The sequence below is a fragment of the Grus americana genome, chromosome Z (genome assembly GCF_028858705.1).
Source record: "Grus americana isolate bGruAme1 chromosome Z, bGruAme1.mat, whole genome shotgun sequence".
In the NCBI taxonomy this organism is placed as follows: Eukaryota; Metazoa; Chordata; class Aves; order Gruiformes; family Gruidae; genus Grus; species Grus americana.
The window spans coordinates 58,614,401-58,639,813 of NC_072891.1; the positions used below are offsets into that span (position 1 = coordinate 58,614,401).

Consider the following 25,413-nt stretch of genomic DNA (forward strand, 5'->3'; position numbering starts at 1 on the left):
GGACAACAATTTTACATAACAGTACAAAACGTGAAGTGGTGTTTAAAAGTATGCAGGTATTGATAAAATGCTCTAAAGCGTACAGTCCATCATGTCATCACTCAAGAGCATTTGTACACAGATACCTAACCACAGCAAATAAATTGGGCTGGCACTCAGCAGAGCATCATTAAGAATAGAGCCTAGAGTTCAGGAGAGCGAACCACAGCCAACGCAATCACCATAAATTAGTCCTATTCTTCCCTTCTTGCAATAGAAGCATCACAAATCATGAAAAGTAACATCTGGTATTTCCACTTAGGTCATCAGAAAATGTCATGTTATAAAAATTCATTCCAGTCATGATCTTGATGCATACAGCAGAGTCAACAATTTCTGGTAATTTTTCCACTTACACTTTGTGCTGGTTTTGGCTGGGGTAGAGTTAATTTTCTTTGTAATAGCTGGTATGGGGCTATGTTTTGGATTTGTGCTGAAAACTGTTGATAATATAGACATGTTTTTTGTTATTGTGGAGCAGTGTTTACACAGAGTGAAGGCCTTTTCTGCCAGGACTTATCACTCCACCAGCGAGTAGACTGGGGGTGCACAGGAAACTATGAGGGGACGCAGCCAGGACAGCTGATCCCAACTGACCAAAGGGATATTCCATATCATATAAAGTCATGCTCAGCATATAAAGCTGGGGGAAAAAGGAAGGGGGTGCATTCAGAGTTATGGCATTTGTCTTCCTGAGTCACCGTTATGCAAGATGGAGCCCTATTTCCCTGGAGATGGCTGAACACCTGCCTGCCAATGGGAAGTAGTGAATGAATTCCTTGTTTTGCTTTGCTTGCACACATGGCTCTTCCTTTATTTATAACACTGTCTTTGTCTCAACTCCCAAGTTTTCTCACTTTCAGTCTTCTAATTCTCTCCTCCATACTGCTGGGGAGGCGGGGTGTGAAGGGTGGAGGGGGGTGAGCAAATGGCTGCATAGTGCTTAGCTGGCGGTTGGGGCAAAACCACAACAGCCCTTTTTGGCATCCAACACAAAGCTTGAAGCATTTGAGATAACAACAGGTTTGACTGGAATGCACTAGATTGAATTTATAGCTGTTACTGCTATTTAGCTATAAGAGGCAGGCTCCCGTGCTTGCCATGGTGCTTGCTTGTCTTACTGTATCGTAGAGTCTCTAGTGCACATTAGTGGCTGCTTTTTGCTTTCGCTGCTCTCCGTACTGCTGTACTGCTTATCACCTTACTCTGCTGTGCCTGGGAACATTTTGATAACAGCAATGGCAATGCGCCTGGTCTGACCACTGGCCAGGGCATCGCTGCTGTTTCTGTGCTGCTGTACTGGACAGGCTGAAACTCCTGTGCGAACTTGAGTCGAAGGGACTGTGACCTGTGGGTGAGTCCACATGGGAGCAGGACACTCTGAAGCATTTGTAGCTGTACATAAGCACACACCAGAGCAGGTATATCTCGAACTGTCTGTGGCCGTGGTTATGTCTGTGCTACAGCAGGTATACCTCTGAAGGGATTGTGGCTCAAAGGTAAGTCCATGCTGCAGCAGGTACACCTTGAAGCATCAGTGGCTGTGCATGTCATGCTGGAGCACCTCAAAGTGTGTGGCCATGGATGAGCCCACAACAGGGCAGGTTTATTTCTGAAGGGAATGAAGTGACAGTGGCTCAGGGTAAGGCCATGCTGGAACAGGTGCACCTCGAAGGACTGTAGCTGTGGATGAGTCTATGCCGCAGCAGGTATAACCCTGGAGAGACTGTGGCTCATAGATAAGAATCCACTTGGAGCAGGTACACCCCTAAGGGACTGCAGACTGTGGATAAGACCAAGCCAGAGCAGGGACGAGGGGAGGAGTTCATTGCAATGTTAAATCCAATGGTCTGGCCCAAAGGGACCAGCGGTAGAGGTTGTAATGGAAGTACCTTTAAATCATTGTAACCCATGATTTGAGTTGCACGTTACAGGAATTACTATAGCAGGAACCACCTGAATCAACAGAGGACAAACCTTACAAGAAGGAGTGCAAGTGCAGCAGTGGATCTGAGCTGGCTTTGGTGTCCAGTAACTCTGTGCAACACACCATGTCTCCTGAGTGATCACCATAAAAGATGGAGTCCAAAGTAAATCAGCTAAATGAGCTTAATGGACATTTTATGGACATTTTACAAGGGTGGTCCATAGACTAAGAGAATGATATCTACATATTATATCAAAGGATGGCAAGGGGTGTGGTGGTTAATGAGGATGTATTGGATAGTGTGGGACCTGAACATGACGTAAATGGTATGGAATAAAGGGGTGAAGAATATGCTGGGTTTGGCTGGGATAGAGTTAATTTTCTCCATAGTAGCTAGTATGACACTATGTTTTTGATTTCTGCTGAAAATAGTGTTGATAATATAGAGATATTTTCATTATTGCTGAGCAGTGCTTACATAGAGTCAAGGCCTTTTCGGCTTCTCATACCAACCTGCCAGCAAGTAGGCTGGGAGTGCACAGGAGGTTTGGAGGGGATGCAGCTGGGACAGCTGACCCCAACCGACCAAAGGGATATTCCATACCATATGATGTCATGCTCAGTATATAAAAAGCTAAGGGAAGAAGGGGTGGGGACACGACATTCAGAATGATGGCGTTTGTCTTCCCAAGTAACCACTATGCGTGATGGAGCCCTGCTTTCCTGGAGATGGCTGAACACCTGTGTGCTGCCCACCCTGCTGTGTGGAGAGTGAGTGGCTCTGTGGTGCTTAGCTGCTGGCTGGGGCAAAACGATGACACACTCTTATTTTCAAATATGTGTCCCTGGACCATTAATCAATGTGCATGCAAACATTTTCAATGCACAAAAGCATACCCAAAGAGACAATAGTGAAAAGCTGGATTTTTTGCCGGGTGTTTTGTTCTTTGTTTGTCTTTAAAAAAAGATACAAATAGGTTCTTAAAAAAAAGTGATTAGGAGGGGCTGCCTGTTGATATGCTCTACATTCTACCATGACGCCAAGTTTTCTCAGTGGCGGTGCATCTCACAGCCAAAGGAATGGGTAATAGTAAGTGCTACTCAGCTTAACAGGCAAAAGCAATGGTATATCTGAAAGACACCACATTTTTTTCCTTTGTCTCCCTCTTCCCTTTCTATTTCAATTGAGACAGCAATACAGACACCTTCTAGCCCACCTCAGGCTGCTTTACAGCTGTAACAGCTGCTGCAGGACTTGCTGAGGAGAAGCTCAAGAGGCCTCAGCTATGCCATTACTTTTCTGCCTTGCAGCCCATCCCAGCCAAGTGCAATTGTTTGACAGACCATATGAAAGCTACAACAGCACAAGACCCACAAAAAACACTGCTTCTTCACATAGCTTTTCAAATTATCCATTCCACAGAAAATGCATGCAGAACTCAAAGCAAGCCCAGAGTTCCTCCAGGCAAGCCTCATTTTCCCCCAGTTTGCTTGTTTTTTCTTAATTGCTAGTCTGATCTACAACAGCATCAGTTTTGCATGCCTACCTCCTGCTTCATAAAACGAAGTGAACTCTCCCACTCCAAGCCACCATCACATGAAACTGAACAAGGCAGAATCAAGAGCAAGCTCAGATGAAGACCGAGTATTTCTGTCTTCTTTTTGCACACATTGATATTGCTCAAGAAATTTAGTCACAGTAGCACAACATGGTCCAGTAGCAAGCAGAAACACACTGCAGGCTTCCTAATGTGGCTTCCTGTTTCTGATCACTTCCCACTGAAGTTTTAAGCTCATTTTATAACACTGCTGTGAAGCCACATTAAAATGCTGGTAAATATGGCAAGATGTTCAGTCTCTGTGGCAAGCAGACACAGAACTGGCTGAATCTTCAACTTTCATTTACTTTTAAGGATAAGAAAAATCTCCTCTGGTTTGGGTTACAAAACCAAAAAAGATGCAGGAGAAACCGTAGCTACCACTTTACAGCTGATGTCACAAACAGCCTACATTTACTTAAGGTTTCACTCATGTTTTGCCACTAGAGACTTTCAGAGCTTGGATGCAAAGTCTGCAGGCAAAAATTCTATCCATTTACCAGAAAGCTAAGCACAACAAAGATGCCAAAATATCACAGTTGAAAGAGTACCTTGTTCCTTCCAAGAAGTATTAAGTTTACTTCATCATAATCTTAACTAATACTTCTTGTAACATCTTGTTTGAACCTACTTAACTTTTCTACACAGTATAGAGAAAAAAAACCAAAGTGACTGGAGTAAGAGAGAATCTAATATTCATGTTGAGAAAGTACTTCTGAGAAAAAAAATCCTCACTAGTTAAAAAAAAAAAAATACTCCCAGTAGGACCTTGGACTTGAGCACAGCTAACTGTGGAAAGGGTAGAAATTTCTTCTGACTTCATAGTACATGTAATGTCCACTAGTTTGTTGGGTTTTTTTTAAAATAAATCCAGGTTAGAGTGGAAATATTTATTCCCAGGGTTGTAATCCTGATACTAGCTTGGTTATTAAAATGCTGTTCTTAAACCTTTTCACATGGGCTTTGATTAAAAGCCTCTTTGCAAAAGAACATGAGGAAAGAGAAGAGGAAAACATAGCATAGCTTTGAAGAAGAGGTATATGAGTGCAACAAGTGACTTTTGCCTCACTTTTTGTCCCAAGTGCTGCCAGTCTCACTTTTTCTTTTAGCAATACTGTTCCAGCTCCAATTACCAAATCCCCATAAAGCTCATCAGCAACAGTCCACATCCCTCCCAAGCTGCTGGCTCTTCATGTAACAAATTCTCTCCATTCTGCTTTTCAGCAATGTTGTAAAAAAACAATAGAACTGGGACCTGTTTGGGAAGATTGATGGCTGAACTGATAAGTCTGCAAGACATACCACTGATGTCCATCAGCCAAAAAAGTAACACTTCTCCCAGCCAGAGACAACAGTGAGAGTTCACAGCACTCCCTTCCTTTTCCATGCAGACCACAGTGATATCAGTCACCTACATTTCCATCACACTTCCACCCAGAATTCCTGCCAACAGAGTCCAGGCATGCACATGCAGGCCCAGTCCAGCCTGCAAGTCCATCTTTCCAGCCTCTGCTCCTTCATCCCAAGAAGGATACTGAACAGCTGTCAGGAATCATACTCACTGCTGCAACAGGATGCTTTCAGCATGCATATCTCCCATCCAGAAAACTGCGATACATATGGATGAGGCCCTTACTCGAGCTATATTTCAGCAGGTTGCTTCCTTATGCCTCATAAGCACCTGTCTGGTCTTTCCAGTGATTAAGTTTAAAAAGACCAGTACTGGGAGCATACTGACATGGTGGCAAAGCTGGCAGTGGACTAAGACCAAACAAACATGCATTCCCACAAGCTAGCCTGGGATATCCTGATTCTTACAGCCATTTCTCACTTTCACAGAAGAGCTACACATTAGTCTCAGGATCATAGGATAAATTAGGTTAAACAAAATCTCAGGAAGTCATCTTGTTCAATCTCCTACTCAAAGCAGGGTCAGCTGTGAGGTCAGATTCCTCAGGTTGTGGTTCCTCAGTCCAGTCTTGGAAAAACTCCAAAGATGGAGACTACACAATCTCACTGGGCAACCTTCTCCATCATTTCACTGTCCTCACAGTGAGATTTTTTTTCCCCCCACTACATTCAGTTGGAATCTCTCTTTTCAGTTTATGTTCATGGCCTCTCACTCTTTTCAAGCATGGAAAGGACAGAAGGAACACTGATGAAATCAGAAGGAATCACAGTCTACAGAACTCTGCTTTCAAGGAAAAATGCAAACCAGTTTCATTTTTAATTTACTTGATCCAGTTTAAGGGTTTATACAACTCACATGAATCTTTACAGAACAGGGAGAAGCTCCCTTAGGTGCCACATGCCCTCATGCACAGGCATGTTCTATATAAGAGAATCCTTTGCAGTAAGCTGACATTCATCTTTTCTCACTCACTGGATGGCTGGAGCAGTTATACCTCTTCAAATTCAACATACCCGGTACTAGAGGGTAGGGGTAAGGGGAGGAGGGTGGAAGCGAGATGGGAGGAAGACTAAAATGACTTTGAATAGAGCAGCAGCAAGTTGTTTAATCCAGTAAGATGTGAAATGGGAAAACAAGGAGCTCTTTTACCTTTGTAGCCAAAATATTTCCAAGATTTCCAGGAATTCAGACTTCACTGGATTCTTCTCACTTTAGGATCACAGTTTTCTTTTTTGTATTTCTCAAGAGACAGCTGCTAGAGTTCTAATGTGACAGATCCTCTTGGACCACACAGACCTCACTGCTCCTCAAACTCCTGGCAGTAGCATTGCTTTCTTGAAGGGACAGGCAATTGACATCCAATATTAAAAGGACCACTGTTCTTAAGAAAAGCAGCCCGAAAACTTGAAACTTGTCTGAGGGTTGAGGGGGATGGGGTAGAAGGAGAGGGAAGATCTGTGGTAACTGGCAGAGTAAAACAGAATCAAAGCAGCATTGTTAAGAAACTTATAGTCCTCTATGCCAAAGGCTGTGTTCAAAGCACATACAGGCACCAAGGAATAAGCACCATCATACGTCACAGATGTTGCTTGTATTAGGAAAGCAGATAGGTTTTGTCTAAATAACCCCTTGATCAAAGTGGCTTGAAACTACTGCTTTATCAACATGATGCAGGGAGTCTTCCAAACTGCAGGCAAGGGTTTAATAGCATTTTGAGCTCAATGGTTTCTCTTTCCCAACCATCCAAGCATCCACTCCTTCACTTTGATTTTTGTGGAAGAACACAGGCCAGATTCATCAGACACTGAACAAGTAGATTACGTGAATGAAGTTAAGTTCCTTCCACACGCACTCTCATCAAGTCTGTTATGATGCTGACCTACCTTTGCAAAGTTCTGGACGTCTTGTTCCCATTATTTCGGGCATAAGCTGTGTCATAAAGAGAAATGGCATGAAACTGAAAAAACCCCTCAATTTACATTCAGGCTTGTGATTCAAGTTTCACCATTTAGTCCATTTCCAGACAACATCAAGTCATAAGAGCAAGATGAGAGTGTTGAAACAGGAAAAAAAAATCTTGTCCATTCTGGACATGAGGGCCAAGCTCTATAAACACACACTGTAACACTAGCACTATGCTCCAAATGACGGGTATGCTCAGGACACATCAAATATCCCCTTCTTTGTCACCTCTAGGAAGAGCTCCCCAAGATTTTCAGTGCAGCTCTCTAGAAAACTCCCAGTATGTAAATAAAGCCATCTCATTACCAGTCACAAGCTTACTTCCATGTGCTACTGAACTTCAAATCTCACTCAGTGGCTCTCCACATTGCAAACAATGAGTTGAGAGCACATACTCATCAAATTTCAAGAGTGAAGTTACCTTGCATTTTTTCCCACCTTTTTTTTTAAAAGAAAAAAATCTTAAAACTTGTTCTGCTAGAATGACCAGCATGTGGTCGTTACACCATCTGGCAACAGGACAATGAATATAAGAGTTCTAGTGAGGAATCTACAACAACATAAGATGGATTGATGATAGATAAAGTCTCATTTTGGGCTGATATCTAGTCATGGCTAGCCTAGTGTTAGATTCTCAGATAGAATCTAGAATTGGAACACACACAAATGCAGAAATAAGAGAAGCAGCTTAAAGTCTTTTGAAAGCTATGCCAGCCCTTGAGCTTAGTGAGCAAATACACTGCCTCTTCTGTGTTGGCTACAGCTGTTTGCCATGTTAAAATACAAGCAGATAGCAAATCTTAAAACAGAACCACTACAGTGCTTACAGATCACATGTTGCCCTGCTAGGCGCAGTGACCTTCAATAGGCCAGAAATGTTCTTTCTAAACATCCATGTTGTACGTGCTAATCTATGCAGCCTAATATTTATCAAAGTAATTATCATCATTGCTCTTTTCACATTATTTGCAGTGGTAAACTTGGCCCCAACAAGCAACATGCCAGAGGCCACTTGGTAAAGGGTTTTACAAGAACTGACTCACAACCAATGGGCTGCAGTGACTATTCAGATGAAGTTACATGTCTGAACAAAAAACCAGCCTCTCCAGTTACAAGGGAAACTGACACCCAAGACATTTTGAAGTAGGTGCAGGTTCATGGGAATGCTGTTTTTCCTACACTCCCAGCATTTCTGTGTACCTTGCAGCAAGACAGAGCTACTGCTCCCAGAATGTCCATGGGGAGCTCCCAGTTAAGGCAGGTGCATTGCTTTTGCTAGGCTGCCTGTCAGGCATCGGGGATTCCATTGTGATTCAGACACAGACTTTTACTGCAGTCCCTAGAAAGAAGCAGGGAAGTACATGAAGGCATTTGCTCTTCCACCACTGTCTGCACCTAGAGAGGAGGCTCAGCTTTCTGCATCCACAGGGAGGGAGACAAAGCACAAAATCCCTAGGTGTGAGCTGGTTAAACTTGCTCACTGGTGTTCTACTGCACAGTGAGGATGATGTATATAGAGACAGGATGATAAATGCACAGAGAAAGCAGAAAGGAAGGAGGATGCTGATGTTGTGAGCCTGTGAAGAAAGCTGTAGATTTTCCTTTGGAATTGTCTCTAACATCCCCCCTTGTTTAACTTCAAAAAACTCCTGTTGATAGAATCCTGACATTTATTTAAGGCCCCTCTGGATGTAGGGTCTGCCCTTCCTCATCAAGCCCTTTGCTTAGTTTGTGTTCATCTTTGCTCATAGTGCAGATGGCCATCACCCAGGCTGATGAACACATTGAACAACACAGGGAAGACCACAGGTATCTCTGTGCCATGATCCAACTACTCTAAAACATCCCTAGAGACAATTTCCAGCTCTTCAGGTCCGGCACACAGATCCTTCTTCTGTACCACTCACCCACCCCTGGAGCATCTACATCAGTTCATCTGTTCAGTCTGCCCTACACAGACCAGGCTTGTATAGGGAAGGATGGGTTCTTTTCAGATTTATCTACATCTGGGAAACTTGAATTCAGCTTTCCATTTATGGCCAGAAGCCATACTTAGATCTTCCAGTCTTCAAGGGGTACTGGCAGCATGCTGCTGTGGCGATTTGGGACTGACTCAGGGTACATTGAGCACTTCCCCTGATCTCGTGGGTCAGCATATCCCACCTACAAGATCTAACATGCCCAGAACAAATGTGTGACTAGCCTCTTGTGAGAAATGCATCAAAAACAAAACCGAATTCCCACTTTCTCAAACACCTGCCTTTGACTGTCCAGAAAGAGATTTTTTTATGCCCTGAGCAGACTCTAAAGTTACCCCAAACAGAAGAGAAGCACAGTGTATATTTTATCAATAGTGTTATGACAGCCTTCCGAAGTCTGTTCACAACACAGTATGTGCTCCACGAAGAATACCACATGGCTTGTTACATCTCAGGGAAAGTAACTATTTTCAGAAATGCTACCCATTGAAGTAATTGAATTCTGACATACAAGAAGAGAGGTTTCTCCCTGTCTACCATATGCCTAAGGCAGATGTGTGACACAGAGGCCAGAACCCATGCAGGGGCTGATGCCCCCGGCACAGTACTAGGTGACGTCTAAAAAGCAAAAGGAAAAACATGGTGCACATTCAAACTTCCAGGCAGGGCACAGACCTGAGGCACTTCTAGGCCTCTGAGAAATCAAGGCAGTGGTGTAGCATATGCTTACCTCAACTTCCAAACCATTATCTTAACTCAAGGGCCTAGCTTGTCCCAACTCTCCTATTCTCACCAGAGAGAATATTGGCTTGTTACTCGACGAGAATGGTCACCTTACAAACAGGGACATAGACAAAGCAGAGACATTTAATGCTTTCTTCACCTCTGTCTTCAACACTGATGACGGGCTCTGGGACCCCAGTTGCCCCAAGTTGGAGGACTGTGACTGCGATAATGATAAACTCCCAGCTGACCCCAAAATTTTGTGGGACTTGCTGCTCCACTGGGATGCATACAAGTCCATGGGGCCAGATGGGATTCATCCCAGGGTGCTCAGATAGCTGGCTGATGTCATTGCGAGACCTCTCTCAATTATTTTTCAACAGTCTTGGGAATCTGGAAAGGTCCCAGTTGACTGGAAGCAAATATTGTTCCAATCTTCAAGAAGGGCAAGAAAGAAGACCCTGGTAATTACGGGTCTGTCAGTCTCACTTCGGTGCCTGGTAAAACTATGGAGAAAATTATGCTGGGAGTTATCGAAAAACACCTGAAGGACAACGCAGTCATTGATCACAGCCAACAAGGGTTCGTGAGAGGAAGGACCTGTTTAACAAACTTAGTTTCCTTTTATGACAAGGTCACCCATCTAGTTGACCAAGGCAAGCCAGTTGATGTCATTTTTTTAGATTTCAGTAAAGCTTTCGATACTGTCTCTCACAGTATCCTTCTAGACAAAATGTCCAGCATACAGTTTGACAAAAATATAGCGCGATGGGTGAGCAACTGGCTGATCGGTCAGGCCCAAAGATTTATGGTAAATGGGGTTACATGAGGCTGGCGGCCAGTCACTAGTGGGGTTCCCCAGGGCTCAATTTTAGGGCCAGTTCTTTTTAATGTTTTCATAAACCACTTGGATGTAGGACTAGAAGGTGTTGTGAGCAAGTTTGCAGATGACACCAAATTGGGAGGAACTGTTCATTCCGTCAAGGGTGGAGAGGCCTTGCAGAGAGATCTGAATAGATTGGAGAACTGGGCAATCACCAACCGCGTGAGGTTTAATAAGGGCAAGTGCCGGATTCTGCACCTGGGAAGGGGCAACCCTGGCTACACATACAGACTGGGCGATGAGACGCTGGAGATCAGCCATGTTGAAAGGGACTTGGGGGTCTTGGTCGACAGCAAGTTGAACATGAGTCAACAGTGTGCCCAGGCTGCCAGGAAGGCCAACCATGTCCTGGGGTGCATCAAGCACGGCATTGCTAGCTGTTCTAGGGAAGCAATTGTCCCACTCTACGCTGCACTGGTGCGGCCTCACCTTGAGTAGCGCATGCAGTTTTGGGCACCACAGCACAAAAAGGACATAAAACTATCGGAGAGTGTCCAAAGGAGGGCAACAAAGATGGTGAAGGGTCTAGAGGGGAAGATTATGAGGAGAGACTGAAGTCCCTTGGTTTGTTCAGCCTAGAGGAGACTGAGGGGAGACCTCATTGCGGCCTACGACTTCCTCACGACGGGGAGCAAAGGGGCAGGCGCTGATCTCCTCCCTCTGGTGACCAGTGATAGAACCCGAGGGAACAGAATGAAGCTGTGACAGGGGAGGTTTAGGATGGATATCAGGAAAAGGTTCTTCACTGAGAGGGTGGCTGGACACTGGAACAGGCTCCCCAGGGAAGTGGTCACAGCACCGAGCTTGACTGAGCTCAAAAAGTGTCTGGATAATGCTCTCAGTCATATGCTCTGATTTGGCTGGTCCTGTGTGGAGCCAGGAGTTGGACTCTATGATCCTTATGGGTCCCTTCCAACTCAGGATATTTTACGATTCTATGATTACCCATTCTACAGCACAGAAAACACAGCTCCTGATCTGGAAAAGACAGTAGTGTTTTTGCCAACACTCATCTTTCAAGGTAGGCATGCCCCTTAGATAATGCTCAGAATGTGAACCATGTTTTCCCTTTTATTTTCCCTCTCACAGAACTCCTCCTCACATATTTGACAAAGTGGTTCCAAATTAGTTTGAGACTTGAATTGACTTTAATTTTACTATTGTTCAAGTAAACTGATTTTTATATTGTAGCACTTATCATGCTAGGCACCTTGTGCTCAAAAAATTGTGAGTTGGAGGTAAGGGGCTCCCTTCAAAGCCAAGCAGCAAGTTAAGAAGGGCAACAGATGCAGTCTATTATCTCATTCTTGTAGCCAGTACTTTATCATACCTTCAAAGGATACAGATCTTTGTGCAATAACTTGGCTGACAGAGTGTCTCTGTCTGAGTGATGATCCAAAATTGGATCATCCTCCAAAGGTGAGTTTTAGATGCACTCTGTGATCCAGCACACAGATAGCTGTGGTACAGACTGCCTTGATTTGGCACTTGTTTGCAAATGTTTCATGCAGTCTAAGGACTTAATTCCTTCTGAAAGGCAGAGATATCTGGAAGAGCTGTGCCAACATATGCAGTTGTCAGGAGAAAGTGGAAAGGCACTATCCCTTCCAGTTCACAGGGTATGGCTGGGATAGGGCCTTATGACTTTAAGGAGATTTTAAAGGGAAAAAAGATACCCACATTGTTCCCCAGCACAGCCATATCCATGACTGATGGCACCTTTCCTCCTCTCAGGTAAGGGATTAGCACAGACAACAAACAGACCCCTCTCCAGTATAGGGCATCCAGTGCAGGCTGATGGGAGTTCCACTCAGGTGGAATCTAACTTCTCTTCTCCTAGCATTCCCTGAGAAAAACAGATGATGAAACAACCTGGATGTTACAGGCACCACCACTCTGGTCTGAAAGTGTCTCAGCCATTCACTTCTGTTCAAATGCAGCATCTCCAGCCACTGCTCCTCTGGGAACACTCTCTCAAGCATAAAGTACCTCCCACACCTGATCCAAGCAACGACACTTGGTTACAGGCTTGGTTACAGGCAGCACAGGCCTGCTTTTGTGACAGGCCACATGTTATTGCAGCAGCTATTGCAGCAGCTACAGACTGACACTAGGGGAAAATTAAGAACTGAAAGCAGTGGAAAACACTATATTTAAAACACACTTGGACAGACAGTCTAGCCTTTGCAAAGGAACAATGGGGATTTATACTGCTGTTCCAAAAGAGAACAGTCCTTTCAGCTGTTAGACGATCAGATGTAAATGAACACATGGGGTTGCAGCTTTATGAGGAACCCCAATCACAGTAATTTTATCTTGCATTGTTTTTTCTTTTCTCTTTGCCTCCAATCCTTCTTCATCCATTTCTTGCTGGAATGTGGTTATCCAGACAGCATCAGCAATGCCAGTACCTTCTTAGCAGGTGTGTTGGGTTTGCGTGGCAAGGCTTTGGTAGTGGGGGGGGGCTACAGGGGTGGCTGCTGTGAGAAGCTGCTAGAAGCTTCCCCTGTGTCTGATAGAGCCAATGCCAGCCGGCTCCAAGATGGACCTGCCGCTGGCCAAGGCCAAGCCAATCAGCACCTCTGTGATAACATATTTAAGAAGAAAAAAAAACAGTTAGAGAGAGCTTTTGCAGCCAGAGAGAGGAGTGAGAGGATGTAAGTAACTCTGCAGACACCAAGGTCAGTGCAGATGGAGGGGGAGGAGGTGCTCCAGGCGCCAGAGCAGAGATCCCCCTGCAGCCTGTGGAGAAGACCATGGTGAAGCAGGCTGTCCCCCTGCAGCCCATGGAGGAAGGATGAGGGGGTGTAGAGATTCCACCTGCAGCCCGTGGAGGACCCCACGCTGGAGCAGGTTTGCTGGCAGGACTTGTGACCCCGTGGGGGACCCCATGCTGGAGCAGTTTGCTCTTGAAGGTCTGCACCCCGTGGGAGAGACTCACGTTGGAGAAGTTTGTGAAGGACTTGCTCCCATAGAGAGGGACTCCATGCTGGAGCAGGGGAACAATGAGAGGAGTCTTCCCTCTGAGGATGAAGAAGCAGCAGAGACAACATGTGATGAACTGACCATAACCCCCATTCCCCGTCCCCCTGTGCTGCTGAGGGGGGCGGAGGTTGAAGCCGGGAGTGAAGTCGAGCCCGGGAAGATGGGAGGGGTGGGGGGAGGTGTTTTAAGACTTGATTTTATTTCTCATTCCTCTACTCTGTTTTGCTTAGTAATAAATTAGATGAATTCCCTCTCTAAGTTCGGTCTGTTTTGCTCATGACGATAATTAGCGAGTGATCTCTCCCTGTCCTTATCTCGACCCATAAGCTTTTCGTTATACCTTTTCTCCCCTGTCTAGTGAACGAGGGGAGTGAGAGAGCGGCTCTGGTGGGCACCTGGCCCCAGCCAGGGTCAACCCACCACAGCAGGTTTCTTTTTTTCTCTCTGGTCCACCTACTTCTCAAGATCCTTAGAAATCAGCATCTTCTTAGCTATCTCTACTTGTTTTCACGAAGGCATGCATGCACAATAGCAGCCAGGCCAGGATCTCACTCCATGCACAGTCCAGGATACATTATGTCAGATATTAAGATCACAGAGAACTTTCTTCATACATCTGAATTTACTCTGGGACATCCAGTCTCCAAATAAGACAAGACAAAGATGCAACACTGCTCCTGTGGCTTTGGGTGCACATCTACCCAAGCTGACTCACAGCCCACAGCACACCAGGAACTAGATTCCCAGGGATTTTCTCGGAACCTCTGGCATGGACTTCCTGAAGATAGGACAGACACTTATGAATATCAGCACAGGCCAGCAGATAAGTTTGGCTGCCAGGAGATGACAGCTTCTCATAAACATGCATTTGTTCTCAACACGCTTTGCCTTAGTCTCAGGTCAAGCCTTTCCTTGAAAAGCCTTTTTCCAAACCTTGGCATAAAGGTTGCTTTCTTTCAGTTAGCTTAATCACAAATCTGGGAAGACAACATTTTTTGGAGACACTCTCAGCAGAAGAAAGGTCAAGCCTGATTAAACCCAATTCTAGCCACAGACAGCATGGAATCAGATAGACCATTCAATAGTTTGAGGCCATCAACATCAAGGCTTTTTTTTTTTATTATTTAAACTTTTTTTTACATTAAACAGCTGAAAACCAACTGCATCACAACTGTGAGTCCACAGAGGTTTCAGGGAGAAAGAATAAGTTTTGAATGAACATATTAATTATTTCAGACATTTCTATTCAGGTGTAAGCTAGCTTCTCAAATTGAAACAATACGGTCTTATTTCCTATGGACATTTGATTTTGCCTAATCTTCTGCTAATTCAAGGTGTGTGCAACACACACAAAAACTTTAGGCTCCTATTTCAAACTAGCCCTTACACCTGGTTTCCAGAGTTGATTAAGAGCTAGGGTACACCTGTAAACAAGGAATAACTGACAAAAAGCTGTTTTGTTTTCTGTGCGTCCTAAAGTGTATTCTGGTAGGGTATGCAGATTGCCCCTCTCTGCGATTAACCCGTGTTAAACGCTGTCAGAAAGACTTCACTAGGTTAGTTAAGCTAAATGGATAGCCACATAACTTCCTGTTGTTCATCAGACAGCACAGCTAATAAACAAACATAACAAAGCAGTAAACATTTTGAGGCCAATCAAACTGCAGTCCAAAAGTCTTCTTTAGACTAATAGGTACATAATAGAACTCATCTGGGAAATATAAACCAAATCTTTAAAAATGCTCCAAGAAGATGCCTGTCAAGATTTCAACTGAGATAGACTTAATTTTTCTTTCTAGTAGCCGGTATAGTGCTGTGGTTTTGATTTATTATGGGAATAATGTTGATAACACACTGATGGTTTTAGTTGTTGCTAGGTAGTTGTTGTGTCTGTACTAAGTCAAGGACTTTTCAGCTTCCCATGCCTTGCCGGGTGCACAGGAAGCTGGGAGAGCACAGCCAGGACAGCTGACCCAGACTGGCCAAAGGCATATTCCCTAACACATGCTCTTCTTGGTATATAACTGGGGAAGCTAGCCAGGAGGCAGATTTGCTGCTCAGAAACACACTGGGCATCACATTATTTTACTTTCACATTGTCCTGGTTCTGGCAAGGGTAGAGTTAATTTCACAAGGAGCCAGGACAGCTGACCCAAGCTGGCCGGGGGCTATTCCATACCATGTGACATCATGCTCACCATAAAAGGGGGCTAGTCAGGCAGGGGGGGGTTCCGCATGGCTCCCAGACAGGTTGAGCATCCAGTGGGTCGGTGGTTGGATCGGTAAATTGTTCTCTATTATCACCCATTGTGAATATCTGTTATCAGTACTGTTGTTGATTGTTTCCCGCTCCCTTGCTGTCCCAGTAAACTGCCCTTATCCCAACCCTCGAGGCTTTGCCGTTGTTTTTCCGTTCTCCTCCCCATCCTGCTGGGGGAGGGGTGAGTGAGCAGCGGGTGGCGCTCAGCTGCCAGCTGGGCCTAAACCACATCGGTCCTTTTGGCGCCCAACATGGGGCTTGACAGGTTGTGATAACGGCAAGTCTGACCCAAGTGTGTTAAAACAAAATTGTTATAAGCATTTATAATGTTATTGAAACAGTTGCTGGTCATAATGATGTTCTGTTTGGTCACATGGCTCTGGTTTGTAAACCCGTGTTTACTCTATGTAATCCCTGTGGTGCTGGTTATCACCTCTGGGAGAGGGGTTCCTGTTCTCATATTGTTGTACTGTGTGATAATGACTTATGATATCATCGACTGTCACGAGTCTGAGCCGGTACTTGTAAGTAGCATTTCTGTCAGGCCCGTACCTCGGTCAATATCTTTCAGAATTGATTAATAATTGCACCCAATCTATGGGGAAGACGGGGGGGGATACCTTCTCCCACTCTTTCACCTCCCCTTTTCCCTTTTGGTTGGTCACAACAATTTCTGAGAATTTTGAATAGCCTTGGAATGTTCAGGCCAGTATATTCCTATTGCTAGGTCTCCTGAATGTTTTCCAACTCCTGTTCAGAGTTAGCAAAAATTGTTTCAAGAATACCACCCAGGGATCTTCCCCAAGGCTGAATGGTCAGGGCTGGCATGGCACGTGGGAGAGTATGGGCGGGTATCTAGAGACCTCCTCAGCCCCAATGGTTTGGAGTTTCACTCCTGAACAACTGCAAGACCCTGATAAAATGGTAGAATATTTGAAAGGAAAATGCTGTGGGGATTCTAAGGAGACACAACTTACTGCGCTGTGCTGGGCCCCGGCCACAATCTATCAAACACTGCTTGACAGTAGACAGCACCATCCAGAGGGAGAGAGCAGACCCACAGGCACTGCAGCTGCCCAAGCCCCTGCAACAGGCACTGCAGCTACCCAAACCCCTGCAACAGGCACTGCAGCTACCCAAACCCCTGCAACAGGCACTGCAGCTACCCAAACCCCTGCAACAGGCACTGCAGCTACCCAAACCCCTGCAACAGGCACTGTAGCCGAGCCAAAAGATCAACCCATACCAGTATCAGTCGCCCCTATACACAAAAAGAAATACACAAAGAAATCGGTTTGCTTAGTGAGAGAAGATGATGAACCGGGACCATCACGAGAACAAGAAGAAGAGCCAGAACCAGAAGTGATCACCCGATCCCTGTCCCTGAGTGAGCTGCGAGATATGCGGAAAGACTTCAGCCGCCTTCCAGGGCAGCACATTATTACCTGGCTGCTCCGCTGCTGGGATAACGGGGCCAGTAGCCTGGAACTGGAGGGCAGGGAGGCCAAACAGCTGGGATCCTTCTCCAGGGAAGGGGGCATTGACAAGGCCATTGGGAAGAAGGCACAGGCCCTCAGCCTCTGGAGGCGACTCCTGTCAAGTGTGAGGGAAAGGTATCCTTTCAGTGAAGATGTCGTATGCTGGCCAGGCAAGTGGACCACCATGGAGAGGTATCCAATATCTGAGGGAATTAGCTGTGTGGGAAATGGTTAACTATGATCCGGACAACGCACAGTTGCCCACAGACCCTGATGAAGTCCAGTGTACCCGACCCATGTGGCAAAAATTTGTACGAAGTGTACCATCATCGTACGCCAACTCACTGGCAGTAATCGACTGGAAAAGTGAGGAGGCACCCACAGCGGATGAAGTGGCTGGCCGACTCCGGCAATATGAAGAGGGCCTTTCTTCCTCCCTCATCTCGGCTGTGGAAAAACTGTCCAAGGATGTCCGGCAACTCAAAGAGGACATATCGTACTCCCCACCTGTACAGACCTGTATTTCAGCTGTTAGGAGTAAGCGTTCTTCTGCTCCAGAGAGGGGATATAGAGCATACACACCACGAGGTATCCTGTGGTTTTATCTGCGTGACCACGGAGAAGACATGAGGAAATGGGATGGGAAGCCTACCTCAACCTTGCGGGCACGCATACATGAGCTACAAGGCAAGACAGCTGTACAAAGGGACTCTTCCAGAAAGAATGCTGCTCCAGTTTCCACCGGGCAGCCCCCCAGATCAAGTGGAAGGTCTGATCGCACTTACGATCCTCTTGAAGGGACTTCTAAGTCCGTTCTGCAAGAGATGACTAGTGAATATGGTGAGCAGGATTAGAGGGGCTCTGCCTCCAGCCAGGTGGAGGAAAGGGACAATAGAGTGTATTGGACTGTGTGGATCCGATGGCCTGGCACATCGGACCCACAACAGTACAAGGCCCTAGTGGACACCAGTGCACAGAGTACCCTAATGCCATCGAGCTATGAAGGGGTGGAACCGATATCTATTTCTGGTGTGACAGGGGGATCCCAACAGTTGACTCTGTTGGAGGCTGAAGTAAGTCTAACTGGGAATGAGAGGCAAAAGCACCCCATTGTGACTGGCCCAGAGGCTCCGTGCATCCTGGGCATAGACTACCTCCGGAAAGGGTATTTCAAAGACCCAAAAGGCTACCGGTGGGCTTTTGGAATAGCTGCCTTGGAAGCGGAGGAAATTGAACCGTTGTCTAGTTTGCCCGGTCTCTCGGAGGACCCTTCTGTTGTAGGGTTGCTGAGGGTTGAAGAGCAACAGGTGCCGATTGCTACCACAACTGTGCACCGGCGGCAATACCACACCAACAGAGACTCCCTGGTTCCCATCCGCAAGCTAATCTGTCAACTGGAGGGTCAGGGAGTGATCAGCAGAACCCACTCACCCTTTAACAGTCCCATATGGCCAGTGCGGAAGTCCAATGGAGAGTGGAGGCTGACGGTAGACTATCGTGGCCTGAATGAAGTCACACCGACGATGAGTGCTGCCGTGCCAGACATGCTGGAACTTCAATATGAACTGGAGTCAAAGGCAGCCAAATGGTATGCCACAATTGATATAGCTAATGCATTTTTCTCGATCCCTTTGGCAGCGGAGTGCAGGCCACAGTTTGCCTTCCCTTGGAGGGGCGTCCAGTACACCTGGAATCGACTGCCCCAGGGGTGGAAACACAGCCCCACCATTTGCCATGGACTGATCCAGACTGCACTGGAAAAGGGTGAAGCCCCAGAGCACCTGCAATACATTGATGACATCATTGTATGGGGCAACTCAGCAGAGGAAGTTTCTGAGAAAGGGAAGAAAATAATCCAAATCCTGCTGCAGGCTGGCTTTGCCATAAAACGAAGGAAGGTGAAGGGGCCTGCGCAGGAAATCCAAATTTTAGGAATAAGGTGGCATGATGCGCGGTGTCAGATCCCAATGGATATTATCAACAAAATAGCAGCCTTGTCTCCACCAACCAACAAAAAGGAGACACAGGCCTTCTTAGGCTTTGTGGGTTTCTGGAGAATGCACATTCCGAATTACAGTCTGATAGTAAGCCCTCTCTACCATGTAACCCGGAAGAAGAATGATTTCAAATGGGGCCCTGAGCAACAACAAGCTTTTGAACAAATTAAACACGAAATAGTTCATGCCGTAGCTCTTGGGCCACTCCGGGCAGGACCAGATGTAAAAAATATGCTGTACACTGCAGCCGGGGAGAATGGCCCTACCTGGAGTCTCTGGCACAAAACACCAGGGGAGACTCGAGGTTGACCCCTGGGGTTTTGGAGTCGAGGATACAGAGGATCCGAGGCCCGCTACACTCCAACAGAGAAGGAGATATTGGCAGCCTGTGAAGGGGTTCGAGCTGCTTCAGAGGTGATTGGCACTGAAGCACAGCTCCTCCTGGCACCCTGACTGCCAGTGCTGGGCTGGATGTTCAAAGAGAGGGCTCCTTCTACACACCATGCAACTGATGCTATGTGGAGTAAGTGGGTTGCACTGATTACACAGCGGGCTCAAACAGGAAGCCCCAGTCGTCCAGGAATTCTGGAAGTGATCACAGACTGGCCAGAAGGGAAAGATTTCGGAATGTTGCCAGAGGAGGAGGTGACACGTGCTGAAGAAGCCCCACTGTATAATAAACTAACAGAAGATGAGAAGCCATATGCCCTCTTCACTGATGGGTCCTGTCGCATCGTGGGAAAGCATCGGAGGTGGAAGGCCGCCGTATGGAGTCCTACACAACAAGTCACAGAAGCTGCTGAAGGAGAAGGCGAATCGAGCCAGTTTGCAGAGGTGAAAGCCATCCAGCTGGCTTTAGATATTGCTGAAAGAGAAAAGTGGCCAACACTGTCCCTCTATACTGACTCATGGATGGTGGCCAATGCCCTGTGGGGGTGGTTACAGCGGTGGAAGCAAAGCAACTGGCAGCACAGAGGCAAACCCATCTGGGCTGCCCCATTGTGGCAAGATATTGCTGCCCGGCTAGAGAAGCTAGTTGTAAAGGTACGTCATGTAGATGCCCACGTACCCAAGAGTCGGGCCACTGAGGAACATCAAAACAACCAGCAGGTGGATCAGGCTGCCAAGATTGAAGTGGCTCAGGTGGATTTGGACTGGCAGCGTAAGGGTGAATTATTTATAGCTCAGTGGGCCCATGACACCTCAGGCCATCAAGGAAGAGATGCGACATACAGATGGGCCCGTGATCGAGGGGTGGACTTGAGCATGGACGCAATCTCACAGGTCATCCATGAATGTGAAACATGCGCCACCATCAAGCAAGCCAAGCGGGTAAAGCCTCTGTGGTATGGAGGACGATGGTTGAAATATAAATATGGGGAAGCACGGCAAATCGACTACATCACGCTCCCACAAAGCCGCCAAGGCAAGTGTTATGTTCTTAGAATGGTGGAAGTAACCACTGGATGGATGGAAACATATCCTGTGCCCCATGCCAGTGCCCGGAACACTATTCTGGGTCTTGAAAAGTCCTGTGGCGACATGGCACCCCAGAGAGAATTGAGTCAGACAACGGGACTCATTTTCGGAACAACCTCATAGACACCTGGGCCAAAGACCATTGAGTGGGTGTATCACATCCCCTACCATGCACCAGCCTCTGGGAAAATTGAAAGGTACAATGGACTACTAAAAACTACCCTGAGAGCAATGGGTGGTGGGACCCTCAAACACAGGGACACACATTTAGCAAAGGCCACCTGGTTAGTTAACACTCGGGGATCTGCCAATTGAACTGGCCCTGCCCAATCAAAATTTCCATGCCCAGTAGAAAGGGATAAAGTTCCTGTAGTGCGCATGAAAAACATGTTGGGTAAAACGGTTTGGGTTATCCCCACTTCAGGCAAAGGCAAGCCCATCTGCGGGATTGCTTTTGCTCAGGGACCAGGGTGCACTTGGTGGGTGATGAGAAAAGATGGGGAAGTCCGGCGTCTACCCCAAGGGGATTTGATTTTGGGTGAAAATAGCCAATAAATTAAATTGTATGATGTTAATAGCTATATACTGTATCAATGGTATGACCATAAGAATCACCCAAAACTAATGAAGGATGGACTTTGAAACTGAACAAAGTGCCACGATGATGGAACTAGAACTGACTTCAACTGGTGCCCAGGAACTTAATTGAAAATCACATCTTTGACATCCAGACTGTGATCATGGACCATACCAGATACACCAGCCGTGAAAACTCCGGATGCAGCGTGCAACAATCCAGTAGCACGCACCATTGCTCCTGCTCTGAGAGACTGTAATGGCAGATGGAACCCAAAGCCATGGACTAAATGAGCTTGATGGACACTTTAGAGCAATGGCCCATGGAGTAAGAGAATGGTGTCTGTGAAATAATCTGGGCATGACGTAGATGGTATGGAATAAGGGGTGGATAACGTCCTGGTTCTGGCAAGGATAGAGTTAATTTCACAAGGAGCCAGGACAGCTAACCCAAGCTGGTGGGGGGGGGGGGGGGGGGGGGGGGGCCTATTCCATATCATGTGACATCATGCTCACCATAAAAGGGGGCTAGTCAGGCAGGGGGGTTTCTGCATGGCTCTGGGACAGGTTGAGCATCCGGTGGGTCAGGTAGTTGGATCAGTAAATTGTTCTCTGTTACCACCCATAGTGAATATCTGTTATCAGTACTGCTGTTGATTGTTTTCCGTCTCTCTTGCTGTCCCAGTAAACTGCCCTTATCCCAACCCTCAATGCTTTGCCATTGTTTTTCCGTTCTCCTCCCCATCCCGCTGGGGGAGGGGTGAGCGAGCGGCGCGTGGTGCTCAGCTGCCGGCTGGGGCTAAACCATGTCACACATGCAGTGAGCAATTGCATTTGTGCATCACTTTTATTATTGCTGTTATTGTTGTTGCTATTATTATTTTATTGTTATTATTCTCTTTGTTATCCTATTACGCTGTTTTATCTTAACCCATGATTTATTTTGTTGCCACTCTCCTCCCAATCCCCTTGTAGGGGAAGGTATGAGCAAGTAGCTGCATGGTACTCAATTATTAGCTGGGGTTATATCACTACAATGGCTTTGGATTTTCATTTGTCAAGAAAACACATCTGTGTGATAAACATAAAACCACATGCTTGAATATAGTTGAATATAACCCGGGCTCAAGGTTTATGGGAAGACTTTCTCTTTTTCTACCAGCATTAGGACAAGAAGACTGGGATCCAAATACCCAACTCTCAAAACACTGAACATCCTCAGGGAGATATCAAGCATTCTCTACTGACTCAATCAAATGCATATTCACAACACTGGCTATATCATTATACCTAATTAAACCCTAGTTTCCAAAGTCTCTTTAGCATATTTGAGAGCTCCTCATATTTGCTTTATAATAACATATGGAGCAGATATAACAGCTTATCAGCTGCACCAAACATCAATTTGGCAAAAGGGTGTCTTGCAGTTGCAAAGGTATGCAAATTTCCTGTCCCTTACTTTAGCTAAACCATCCAATACTGTCCACTAAACCATCCCATTCACTATGGCTAATTTGGAAAAGGAGATAGAATAAACTCCTGTCCTAAACACAGGAAGAAAGGAATCAAGGCACTGTAAACTTCATAGTTAAAGCTACAAATGCTCATCACTGCTGTATAACGAACAAGAACTTATGGGGACTAATATGTTTTTCTGAGAAATTACTCAACTGGAATGAACAAATTTACGCCAATGAGAAATAAAAGCTCCCAGCCCCTCTATAAGATACTGAAAACTTCGAAGCAATATAGTCTACCTTGTCATTTCCTGTGTCTCTCTTCAGAGATGCTATTTAAGAAAAGAAAAATAGGAACACTTGCATGAAAAAAGGATCTTTGCATCCAACAGTCTCATCTTCCCCCACTGATTAATCTTTCCTGAGGGCTCAAAACAGGAGCTGCCAATAGAAAAGGAAAGCATACAATCAACTTAACTAAGCACAAGAATTACCTTCACCTCATAATAAGAAAAAGAGGACCTGCTGTACAAATCCAAGAGATGCACAACTGATCTACACAAAGATGTGTGTTGACTGAGTCAAATCATCATAAATTAAAAACATATGGCCCCATGTCCCAGAAAAGTTTATGGACTGCACAGCAACAAGTAGGAAATGGATGCAGATAATACGAGGAAAATACACAGACAATACAGTCATGTAATGCCAGGACAAGGGGTTCAAACAGTCCAAACTCCTACAGCAATACCACCATTACCTCTCTATATAACCAAAAAGGAAGGACACTACCAAGGATGGCAGTTAAAGGCTCACAGGCATCCTAAAGTGTCTCATTTTGACCACTGGTACAAAAAAAAAAAAAACCATCAGGGAAGCGAGGAAGGAAGGAAGCAAGCTACGCATGTAGCTACAGCCCTCCTCCAACAGACGGAAGACTGAGAAGTCTGAATCTGATTGAGGAAAAAAGGCCAAAAGCAAATTCATCAACTGCTTTTAAGTGAACTAACCCAATGTCTTGTCTTAGCCATCCCTACTATGTACACAGATGACAGCCTTGACATTGCCAAGCTGAATAACTACACACATTTTCGCCTTCCCACATGACAGTACAAGCCATCTATATTCAATAGTAAGGCCGAGAGCAGTATTTTTAGATATCAAGGCATGTGCAGGCATATTAAAACCCTCCATGGCATTTACCATTGACTACCTAAGCATCTTCAGAAACATGGTTTTGTACGCCAAAGGACATTTGTGCTTCATAGCAGCTGTAATATCCATATAACTGCCATGCAATTAAAGCTCCCATGTGCAATTGTCTTTTCTTACCAGTCATTATTCTCTGGGCTTCATATGGTTCCATATAGCCAGTGTTCTCCCCTTTTCCCATTCTGTTCATCTCACTTTTGGCATCAAATGGATCTGAGTAGTCATCAGCTATCAATACCTGAAAGACAGGAAAGTAACTCTTACCAGAATCTCCAGTCAGATGTGCAAATTAGAAGGCAGTAACACCTTACCAGCAAAACAACCACCAACAGAGTTTCATACAGCTGCATCCTATGCCATCTTCAAAGTACAGTCTGAGTTCAGAGGACAAACACGCAATTGCCACAAATCAATTACTATATGGTGCTGAAATAGGAGTGTGCTCCTGTTCATACCAGAAACCTGATAAAGGCAGTCTCTATGTCAACAGATTTCCAACTAGCACAAGATATGGAATGACTGGAATAGACAAATTAGAAAGAACCAATCAGTCAGCACATTCATTCAGTGCAATTCTTATCAGACAAGTTTGCTATTATTAAGCAAAAAATGCACACTTTCACTTGCACTTACTTGAACCCCTCTGCTTTTTAGGTTTATCAGCTCAAACTGAAAATATTGCTAAAAAAGTTTCAAATACAGACTCAAAGGCTATTCTTTTCACGATATTAATAAGAAGCTTTGTAAATTTAGTTCTCCGTTGAAAAGGAACAAGACAAAAAAAGCTGCTGCTTTAAACTTAGTTCCTTGAACCCATCTGTGCCAATCTTTCTCTCAAAGGAACATTATATTTACCTGCATTTTGTGAACTAGGACAAAAGGCAGCAAAAAGAAATTATCAGTCAGAAGAACAAGGTTTCTTCCTCCATTAGGAGACCAGAAAAACTTGAAGGTTAGAAAATCTCACCCCTTACCCTACATTACCACGCTTCCCTGACCCCTGCAAAATCATTGTATGCTGTGTAAGTCCCGTTGGTTATACAGGCTTTTTAATCAGCTGATTAAAGTATAAGGAATCATTTCTCCCTGTTACTGAAGGGGTAGAGTTAATCTTGGTTTCTAGAAGCTGACAAGGGGACCAGGGCAAAGAAAAAAATCCTCATACAATTACTACAGATGTAATATAGGACAGGCAAAAGAGTCTGAAGCAGAGAAAGCAGAGACAGGTATCACCATCAGACTCCTCACAGAATCATAAAATAATTCAGGTGAGAAAGTACCCCTGGAGATCACCCTGACCATCCCCTCACTCAAAGCTGGGCAAGCCTAAAGGGTTTCTTCCCTGAAGGCCTACTCTCTTTAAGAGGGATTTTTTTAACCAAGACTCTTTCGCTAGTTACTTTACATCTTTAAGACCAGAACCAGTAAGACTGACAGCAGACTGCTA

At 45.4% G+C, this 25,413-nt stretch overlaps 1 protein-coding gene across 2 annotated transcripts in view; it reads right to left on the reverse strand.

The window, feature by feature from the left end:
- SHB (SH2 domain containing adaptor protein B) overlaps positions 1-25,413 on the reverse strand; it is an 86,210-nt gene that overhangs the window by 42,523 nt on the left and 18,274 nt on the right. For both annotated transcript variants that reach the window (XM_054810759.1, XM_054810760.1), the window contains exon 2: positions 24,087-24,204. In XM_054810759.1, the coding sequence (XP_054666734.1) occupies positions 24,087-24,204 (118 nt within the window). The remainder of the gene's footprint in view (positions 1-24,086; positions 24,205-25,413) is intronic.